General features: G+C 36.5%; 1 protein-coding gene across 1 annotated transcript in view; it reads right to left on the bottom strand.

Moving 5' to 3' along the window:
* LOC108374932 (sterile alpha and TIR motif-containing protein 1-like) overlaps positions 1-3,298 on the bottom strand; it is a gene marked incomplete at its 3' end in the record, with an annotated part of 11,060 nt that extends 7,762 nt beyond the window's left edge. The window contains 2 exon segments of the mRNA XM_017630992.1: positions 2,338-2,716; positions 2,973-3,298. Coding sequence (XP_017486481.1) covers positions 2,338-2,716; positions 2,973-3,196 — 603 coding nt within the window.
* Between the last annotated feature and the right edge of the window lie 7,751 nt (positions 3,299-11,049).

The following is an 11,049-nucleotide window of genomic DNA, read 5'->3' as shown; positions in this document are numbered from 1 at the left end:
GCGGCCTTTTTTCTACTATAAACTCCTTTTTATCGCGCACTCATGCACACTGTTGATTTCCAAGAAATGTCCTTTATTACGTTGTCCTTCGTGCAACGCCAATTTTTTTTTTTTTTCGAACGCGAATTCAGGTAAGCTCGTAAATTTTTCATATAGATTTTTATAAAAAAAAGTACTATTAGTTTAATCACTGCCACCGCTAGCTAGCCTTGCGTGCGTGCTAATGTCAGCTTGACTTATGGAAACGAAATAAAATATTTCACAAAGCTAAAAAGATTAGCCGCTGTGGCGTGGAGTATCGCAGCGCAAAAATTGGATTTCGTTATGGGGCTGTGGCGTAAAATGCAAACATACATACATGGGCGTAGCCAGGTAGGGGCAGGGGGGTGCTCGAGTCCCCCCTAACTTTCAAATTTTCCTTATATAAAGCTATGTGTATGCGCCACCCTTTTCTTGCTTCATTTACATACCAACTGTGTTGTTTGCATTTATTACCAAATAACAATTCGTTTGGCAGGCAGGGACTTCCCTGTACTTTTGTTTGCTCTGCACGCGAGTTGGCTCATTTCACACAAAGCTTAAGCTTTTACAATGCCAGTGACAAAATATTTGTGTAGAGTAATGTACAAAGTTATATTTATGCATATCGATGGTTTAAGGATTTCTCACTATGTTTATGCTCACTCCACATCCAGTCGGCGGCATGCTTGCGTTGATCACTACTAAATAATATTAAGGTCAGCGAAAATACGCCTTGTTTATTCGAAGGTTGTGAACCCGATCGAAACTTGTCGCACATGAAATGCCAAGATTTAAAATTTGTTTCCTTCATAAATACCTTTCATGTTTGTATATAAGCATTTATTTGGTGACGGCTTAAACTTGTAGATGGCTTCGTTTGCATACCATAAAGAAAGTTCGACGACGCTACAGAATAATACACAGTTAGAGTGGGAGCAAAATTCGACAGAGAACCAGTGAGCCCTGATAGGACCAGGGATCCTGGGACACAAACCATGGGGACGACATGTGGCCACTATAGTTATCATCGCGGACCCGCTGTATACGTCTTGTTTGGAAGTTGAGTATAGTACAGAGCATTTTCTCTGCAGCTCTGCGACCTCCGCCAGACTGAGTTGGTACAATTTTGGGTGAGCCGGTTACCGTGACACGTTAACAATCGACAGTTATACTACCCAGTTTCATAGCCTATCTGTTACGTATTTTTAATTTTTTGGAGTTGTAGCATCATCCACCTGGCGCTTCTAAGTATACATTCCTCTGATCTTAATTCTTCCGTCATAGTAAGTGCGCTATGATATCAATGCGTTCTCCCAATGGTATTCGACTGCCGCTGTCAATGGAAAATTGCTATCATAAGTCTCTACAAATTTTCGTTTGCACCCATGCTGATGGCGTAAACCAATGCACAGAAGACACTCGAATTATTTCACAAATGGAAAGGTTCATAAACGCCTGAACTCAAGACCTTAGCGCTTCTGTCTCTTTTGAAATTGAACAGGGCCTTCTTAGCGGTTTGGTTTATGAATATATGTAGTGGTTCCGGGTTGCAAATAATGACCCAGTAGGGCAAATTCGCATGCCTTATGTAACGTAGGTGCGTCTCAGCAACTGAAGCCCTTTGACTGAACGTCTAAGCGTGTTAAAAGCTGGTCCATTCCGACTGCTTCATATTTATGTCATCGTTGGTCTGGCTAGCATTGGATTTATGCACCACAGAATATAGGGGCTTCATCACCATGTTTTGGCCACCAGTCTACGACGAAGGCCTTGTATGTTACCCGTCTCTTCGCGGTGAAACGTCTTTTTATCGAGAAAACTGTTTTTAAAAGTACCCTGAGTAAGGGACCAAAGCTTAAATTTTTTGGTTGCCTCAACAAAGACGTGGAAAGAAGTACTACTGACTCGCGAAACTCTTCAATAACCTATATTGCGGAACAGTTTCAAAATTCCCCGTGGCGCGAATGCAGATATCTTTTCAGCACACGCTTGTATCGAGAAGTTATTACGATTATTGGATCAGAGAGACAGTCCCTCAGGAGGTAGTTTTTACCGTTTAGTGCAGGGAGTACATCAAGAATCTACACAGTTAATCTTCACCCTACTCCTAGTGGCTCTCGCTTTTCTTGTATCTCTGCGTTCAACATCGGCCGTGTGCCTCAACCCGAACCCGAAATCGAACCCACTATGCTGCGGAGCCTGGAGGAAAAGCAACTGATCTTTCAAGGCTCACTCGGAGTACTTGAGAACTCAAAGCCATCAACACCTTATCAAACAAAAAAATCCTCCTACATATATATTTTCTCTCCAACTCACCTGTATGACGGCGGCATTCTCTTCCGTTTTCACACCATCCATTTCGGTGCGATTACGCATCGCTGCTGCCGCTTTAGCCTCCTGATAGTCGATATCACCCGTCTGTAGCCGTTTCATTTCAGCCAAATTGCTAGTTGCCTGCTCCGTGCTGAAACCATCGGCTACGACTTTCGTCTTCGATTCGGTCTTTGTGCTTCTCTCTTCGAATTTAACGGTATCGACAATTTTACCCGAACCGCCCAAGCCATTGGTGGTGGTAAGTTTGCCATTCGAGACACTAACCAAATCGGCCAATTTGTGATGATCGTCATCGGCATCGGGAAATGTGACCAACGGTTCGGCATCGCTGTCGACGAGATTTTCAATGGATGAGCGGATTCTGAAATGAATGGAAACAAATTAGTTTTTCACAAAGTTACAAAAGTAATAATTGAATTTCGAAAGTGTCTAGTAAAACGGTGTTTACATGCGGCGATTTTACATGCAATTTCAGAGGCGATTTGTTGAATCGAAACTTGGTTGGCTGCGCCTTAACTTCATCGGAAGCGATTAGTTGAAAGGCCATTCACACCAGGCAAGTAAAAGTTGCATGTAAAATTGCCCCATCTAAACGCCGTATAAGCAGCTCAACGTACTTCTTTTTCAAATTTTCAATGGCATCCGCACTGTTCAGCGCTTTCAATTGTGTGAGATCGTTTATGGATGGTTGATGTGCTGCTGCTGAGATGGCCAAATTATTGCTGCTGCTGCCCAGTGCACCGCTATTCGTGTTGTTGGCATTGCGGCCAACAAGATCGGTTATTTCAGACATGGAATTTTTCATTTCGCTCAAATCGCGTTGCAGTGCTGCCGTCTTCATTTCGGACGATGATGTGGACGACGAGGAGGTGGACGAAGATGATGAGGATGTGATGTGATGTAAACGTTTCTTTTCAACGCGTGTTGTTGTACTGCTGTTAACGACCTGAAAATGCAGAGAATGGGAGAAATATGGAAAAGTTAATTGAAAAGTTATCATCAAAAAAGGTACATATTTTGGTTTTTGTTGTCTTTGTTGTATGTAGATAAAGATAAATATTTACAATCTAGGAAAGATAAGGCTAGTGGGCAGCTAGATAAAGCACATATGCTTGTGTGTAGAGGGCGCTGTTGGCAAGCGTCGAAGAAGTATTCGAATCGAAAGTCAAGGTGCACAGAAAGGATAGATTGACTGTGCAGAATTTGCTAGGTAAATCGAAAAAAATGTTTTGCATGTCATTCAATATTTTTTTTTTCTAATTGAGGCTGGCTGCTTATAGAGATATACATTTGCATGTCTAAACAACATCGCAAAGATATTTTCGCAATGAGTCGTTTGCGCTAAAAATACAAAGCGACAATCGCAACAAATAAATATTTTGATTGTACACATTTGTTTTTTTTTTGATTGTTAATTATTTGTAATCATTATTGCAGAGCAGAAATAATTTTTTGTTTGCTTTGGCACGAATGTGCCACACTAGCGACTAAGTAAACGCGCAACGCTCGCAAAAGAGAAATTTGGGTGAGCGCCAGTGGTGAGCGGACAGACGTAATCTGCTTTTATCAGCGTACTATTCAAATTAAAGTGGAATATAGAAAAAAACACTCAAACAAAGGGAAGGCGTTTTCGGGCTGAATTCAAAAAAAAAAATTAATAGCCGAGTATGTTGGGGTGGTGGAGGGCAATCGAAAGAGAATAATTTAGTAAATTGAATTTCACAATTGTAGTAGATTTTTAAAGAAAAAAAATTTTTCCTCATACATTAAAATATTTGAAATCTCGGATAAAATATGAATGTAAACAAATTTGCTGCAAATATAGACTGCTTGGTTTACGTTGTGGACTGGCAGCGTCATCGGACCGTACTTCTTCGAGGACGAGGAAGGAGCTATAGGAACCGCCAATTCTCAGTGATATGTTGTGAAGATCAAAATTAATTTTGCCCTGAAATTTAAGACTTTGATCTGAACGAGGCGTGATTTCAACACAAGACAGGGCCCATTTATGGTGGTGGATTAAGCAGCAGTTTCTGGCAATTTGACTGGCTTAGGCAGTTACAGCATTAAACCAGAAGAAGAAGAAATACTAATATTCGGGGGTGCTAATTACTAATGTACTAAGGTTCAATAAAAACAAACGGAAATTTTTGTTTTGTTGTTAGTTTTTCGGGATTCTTCGTGTTTTACTTTTCGGGATTATTTTAGGTAATATTTTTTTAAATTTTTTTTGGAATATCGAGATTCTTTGTGCTATATTTTTTGGGATATTTCGGTATTTTTGAGACTTCTCGGGACCTTTCTTAATTTATTCAGAAATTTATTAATTTATTTAGGAGACTACTTCGGGATTTTCATGACTTCTCGAGACTTTTCTTTAATTTTGAAGGATTTTTCGGGATTATTCCTGCTACATTTTTCGGGACCTTTCGGGATTTCAAGATTATTTTAGTAATTTCTAGACTATTTTGGAATTTTGGGTAACTATTCCTTGAATGAAGCTCATGAGTTCTTCATACTCCTAGCAAATTCTTCAGTTCACATAAAATTTAAACTTCGAAACAAGCATCAAGCTTAATCGAAAAATTACAGTTAAAGCTGGGCAAATATTTATTTACATTCGACACACATTATTGAATAAATTACTCTGGCACGACCAGCCGGCTACCAAAACAATTGAACAAGTAAAAAAGCCATAAAAACTAAAGAACTATAAAATCCATTATTAGCCCGCAAGCAAGTGAATATGTACAGTCTCGCTCAAAATTATTGGCGCAGAGCATTTTTCACAATGTATGCAACATTTTTTATTTCAAGTTTTTTCCGTATTTTTTTTTTTAAATAGTTTCCATTACAACAAAAAAACATAACAATAAAATTTCTGAACTTTGTGCAAAACTCAGGAAAATTCAATACATTTCCAACTTTCACAGAAAAATTTTGAAAATTTTAGTGCAAATTAAGGTGCATGTTTGAAGTTGCTGAAAATTGCGTTGATTTTTGACAATTTTTTTTCTAACAGTTTCACGCAATTTTATTTTAAAAATTTTTCAAAAAAACTGATAAGTTGAAAATTTGTTGAATTTGCAGAAATTTTATTTTTATATATTTTGTTGTATTATAAATTAGATTTTTGTAAAAAACTTGCGGAAAAAATTCAAAAAATTTTAAAAATTTTCTATGCCAATAATTTTATGCCGGACTGTACATAGGCATGTGTAAGTAAATTTTATGCCGGCACGAAAAGCCAAAGTACAAAATAAAATTTAATAATTTATTCATTAAAGAAAAAAAGGAGAAAAGCCAGCAAGCGTTTTCCGCAAAGCTCAACAGCGAATTCCATTTATTGCGCGCAATGGCAGCTGGCAAATAAAATATTTTTATTTTAATGTACTCTAATATTTATACAGTATATACTGCATATGTAAGTTCGCAATAGAACTGTGCGCATAATGATTGCGGTTTGATAAATTGCCTACAGTCCACACATAATATGTATGTAAATTGCCGGCAGGGCGTATACGTAACTAATTGCTCACCGTTGCGCCACTTTCTCGTAAAGGCGAAAATAAATAATAAATTTTTAGTTTAAAAATGGCTTGCTGCTTTTGAATTCTTCTAAAAATGTTGCAATCGCGCTTTTAGGAATATTCTCGCAAACGGCTGACTGCCGCCACTTTGTCTTTTTTGGTTGTAAAAACAAATTTTTTTTTTAGTTTTTCATCATTTATAGCATATTTATGTAAATATATGTTTATCTTCTTCAAATCTCGCTATTAGTAATCATTGCTAATTTTGGTCAAGCTGTATGTATGTTTTTTTTTTAATTTAAATTTGCGAAACTTTTCTCTTTTTTCATTTATTTACTTTGCTTAGGCGAAATGTCATTCTTGACGCATATATATATATTATGGATTTTTTAGAGACATGCGTCTACACATGAGTGTATGTTAATTACCGGCACATTCTGTCACTCAACGTCTATCCAGTTTTGTCGCCTTTTTAGCTTATGCAGCTTCGGTGAGTGTAGGCGTACGCGGCGTCTAAAAGTCGTTCTTTCACTAATAACATTTAATTTTTATAAGGAAATCTGTTGTCTGGAAACTAAAGCTAAAATGAAAAAATTTCCAAATTTTGGTCTTAGCTTACTCAATCTTGTGCGCTTTGACAGCTATCAGCTTAATGCCGGATGAACACTCATCCTTGGTAGGTCGAGGAAAATATTACCAGCAGCAAAATGAATGGGATTTCGTGAGAAATTTTAAATGTACTTGTATTTAGGTATGTATTGTGAAATTCGCTAAATTAGAAATTCTGCGGAAAATGAAAATGTTTCAACCCGGCCAATGCGTGCAATCTATTTATTTAAAAAATAAATATAAATTTTGAAGAATAATAAAAAAATAAAAATAAATTGTTAAAAATAATAATTTTCATACAAATTCTGAATATTGAATCAACCTTAAATAGTAGTAGTTCCACAAATACCTCGCCGCTCACGATTATGAACTAAATCGACCGATAAAAATTGATCTCAACTCTAGCGCCACTTAGCAGCTCTACTTTTGGAAAAACGAGTTTCTACTTGTGTGGCCAATAGACGCACATAATATGATCTTATTATTAATCAAATCGGAAAATAAATACGGCTTTTGTAAATGAATTGACTCCAGCGTCACCTAGCGGATCCACATAAATTTACTAATCCTCCTCCCAGGCCCGCTCAAAAAAGCTTATACAAATTTAATTAAATTATTCGATATTATCAGGATAAGAGCTTCCCCAAGGCCAGTATATTTACTCTGTGTGCTTCCAAATGCAAGTTAAGGAAAGCTTTAAAAAGCTGCTGTATAATATTTTTAGTCGTGACTGGTTTAGAAACAAGTGTTTTAGAGATCGTTTAACAATAAATCAGTGCTTCAATCGAGCTTTGCCATAAAACTGCAATTTAAAAAGTTTCAAAGCTCCATATACCAACATTTTTAAACTGAATTGTATTAAAGTTTTGAAGGTTATTTGGATTTATAATGGCTCTTTTTCATTTTTTTGAAAGACTCTGCGTTAAAAACAGTAATGGGTATAAAGAGCTTTTACACTGCGCATTAAAGAAAACCCTTGCAAGGCGGCGCTCATTACCAATGCAAAACAGACACGACTAAAGCCAGTCTTGATTGAAATATATCCTGTGAAGGAAGCTTTTTAAAGCCCTCTCTTTATATTTTTTATATCAGTGAAGCCCATTGAGAGCTTTCACACTGAACGTTTATTGCAAATCGTGACTGTTGATATAAAATGTCCAAAAAGTAAGAAAAAACGATAGCTTTTATTTTGTGCGAGCCGTATATACATACATAAAATGCTTTTGAAAGCTTATGAAGTCGCCAGCATTGCTGTGAAACAGTGAATTTCTAGACTAATGATCTCGAGCCAGAGCTTTACCGAGCTTTTAAGAGCAAAAATTAAGAAACTGCGTCTGATTTTCAATCAACGCTGACATTTTTAGCAGGCATATTATATTTTGCACAGCTTGTAGTTGCGTTTTGACTAGATTTTCGAGCTTTTAGCATATGCGTAATATGTATAATTATATGATTTGGTCTCACTGATGTGAAAAACAAGCTTTATTCTAATTTCTTTAAAATTTACTCTTAAATACGGAGGCTTTCTTGAACGAAAAAATTAAAAATTTAACAGAAGTGGATAATGGTTTTATTTTATGTATTCTATTCTATTCGTGCTTTGAAGGGATAAATCATGTACTTAGTTCCATCGCTGTAATCCGTAATATCTTAATTTCCAATTGGATTAGAATATTTATTATCTCTGTGAGGTTGCAGTTTCGTGTCGCTTGAAGGAGCTAAGAATTTTTCCAGCTAAATAAAATACACAATTTTGTAGGACATCGGCTTGTCAAGAATAACAATAATATTTAATAGATTGCCGCTTACACAATATGTTAGTGCTTGGCCGAGCTTCTCCTCTGATTTTTGGCGTATACCTTGGTTTTGTCATACAAAGGAGAGGAACCTACAGTTTTAGTTACTCTCAAGAGCTACCTGTCCAGACTCGACTCCAATTTCCCAAATGAGTGTCCGGCATGTCGAGACTCCACACAAGACACCAACCACATACACACATGCCAGCTCAATCGCACTCAACTAACGCCCCTCTCCCGTTTGGCCTACTGTTAGTTTAGCTAGACGACAATGATTGATGAACTAACTCAAGAATGATAGAATACAAGATTGCGCATTCCTGCGGGTGATGACGTCAAGATAGCAACGAATAGGAAAGAATAATTGGAGATGGAGGAGAGAAAGAGTGTTAACCGTCAAACCATGGAGGTCGCCATATTTACATGCATATAAACATCTCTGCATACATACAAACAGTTTGCTAAAATGACGTCACAGGAACAACTGCTTCTGTCAAATTCGCCAAGAACAAAGTAGCGGTACTGCTGATTGCGCCACCTCTGTCTCCCTACATCGTGAACTAACCGAACTAGGCGGAGATTCGTAGTGCCGCTACAACAACAACCACCTACAGTTTTACGCCGACCCCGAATGGCGATTGTATTTTTATGAGAAAGTCTTTTCCATGGCAGAAATACCCTCGGAGGTTTGCCATTGCCTGCCGAGGGCCACAGCTGTTAGAAACAACTTTTTTATGTTTTATTTTTTAATGTTGGTTGGAAACTGGACTAAAATCCAAGCCCTGCGGAATGGTAGCCAGTGGTAAGGAGATAGTAAACGAACTGCAAGATAGATAGTTTATAATCAAGTTTTGAGTCTGGGTTCCGGCTCACAAAAGTGTGGTAAGGCCTATGTAAGTGATCAAATCAAGTATTCTTTCCACTTTATAGCTTAGCTACATGCCAATCTAACATTTTTTTTTAAATATGATAGTGGACTTCTTCATTTCATAGTTACTACACTGTAGTTCATTCAGTCAGACACTTTCAGTCATTAAGCTCACTTTCAGTCATTAAGCTCACTTCAAACCACATTCTTTTTATAAGCTCATACATATTTACATATCTACTAACCTTGCAACAACTCTACAATTGCAAATACTTTTTTTGCGTTGTTTTTTTTTGTTTGTTTATATTTTCTACTGTCTTTTCAGTTCCTTCTTGGGGCTTTAGCTTCTAACGCTGATCGCGATTTGATCAATCAATTTATGCTTGTTTCACTTTAGTGCTTTTGCGCAAATCCGTGAACCGGTTCGCCTCTTCCTTTTACTACATACACGTTTTCTTGCCTTTTTTTGCTTTTTTGTTGTTCGTTTCAACTTTTACTTTGTACTAATTTATTATCACTTCTTTTTGAGAATCAATATTGTTAAGTTGTGTACTTCTGCACTTATGTATGTATGTATGTATGCGGGCGTAGCTTTTTAGCTGCCTGCGTGCGTTTGTGTTGGTGCTTTTTAAAAAAAAAAAAAGATCTATACTTTATCGTTTCACCAAAGATTGTCTGCTATCTTAAGCATATGAAAGTATTTATGTCTGGCATACAAATTGAGCGCTGCTTCAATAATACTTTGGGACACGTTGATTTTATTATAATTTACTCTTTATTTAATTGTTGCTTTCCGCAGCGTTTGAGGTTGATTAATGTACCTTATTTTGGGTGCGCTTAGGTTCACCTGGCTTTTGGCATAAACAGCATGAAATTTGTTGTAGCTATGTATATATTTTTGTTTTCTGCAATTTCACGTTTGTTTTATTTGCTTTAGAGAAGAATATAAAACAATCTATTGCGCTGTTTATTGCTGCACTTTTCTTTTGCGCACTGCTATTTATTTTGCAGCTTTTTACTAATTGAATTTAACTTCGGTACCTTAAACACTTTTTCAGTCACTTTTTCACGTATTCAATCGCGTGTGTTTTTTTTTTCAATATCTGTACATTAGTTTGTGCAGTGCAATTTGTGCAAGTGAGTATCTTTAATTCATCGCTCGCCTCGTACGTGCAATCTTCGCAACTGTTTCGCCTTTAGTTGGCTATCTAGAAATCAGCCAGTCACAGTACCTTTTAATTTTACTTGTACTAACAATTACATACACAGACTTAACTTTTTTTTTTTCGGTGATTCTCTATCTACAAGTTCTTGCCTCACTTTTGCTATTTTTTTCATTCACTAGCTTGTCGATTTTCGCTTAAGTCTTCCAAGCTGATAACAGCGATACGGCAAAGTTTTTATTCAAATTTTTATTTTTTTTTTAATTTTTAATTTTATTTTAAGCTGCTTTATTGCGGCTGGTTCACTTCAAGCTTTATCGCGCTTGTAGCGCTTGTAACTGATTCTATACACAGTTCAGTTCAGTACAGTTTTTTTTTATTTTTTTTTGTGCGCGTTTTAGTTGCGCAGCTCACTTTTACTCACTTTTATTTCGGAACTTCGCTTAGAATGAATAATTAAATCCGCTACGTTCTTCGTTTTAATTAGATTTCTTAGAAATCAGGTTTGATTTTTCGCTTTATATTTACTTTTCGTTTTTATTTTATTTTTATTTTGTTTATATTTTTCTCGCGCTTTAGACTTTCGTTTATTTTGCAAAGCGTTTCGTTATTGCATTTCGCGTTTTTTTTCACAAAATCATAGATCGTCGTTTTTTTTTATTACAACTGCATCAATATGTAAAAATAATTTATGCAGTTTTTCGTTTATTTTTATATAAAAATCGTTT

Source organism: Rhagoletis zephyria, unplaced genomic scaffold (genome assembly GCF_001687245.7).
Source record: "Rhagoletis zephyria isolate East Lansing unplaced genomic scaffold, Rhagoletis_zephyria_1.1 Rzeph_scaffold_08281, whole genome shotgun sequence".
NCBI lineage: Eukaryota > Metazoa > Arthropoda > Insecta > Diptera > Tephritidae > Rhagoletis > Rhagoletis zephyria.
The sequence above is the reverse complement of the archived record's forward strand: the minus strand, read 5'-3'. Positions and strand labels throughout refer to the sequence as shown.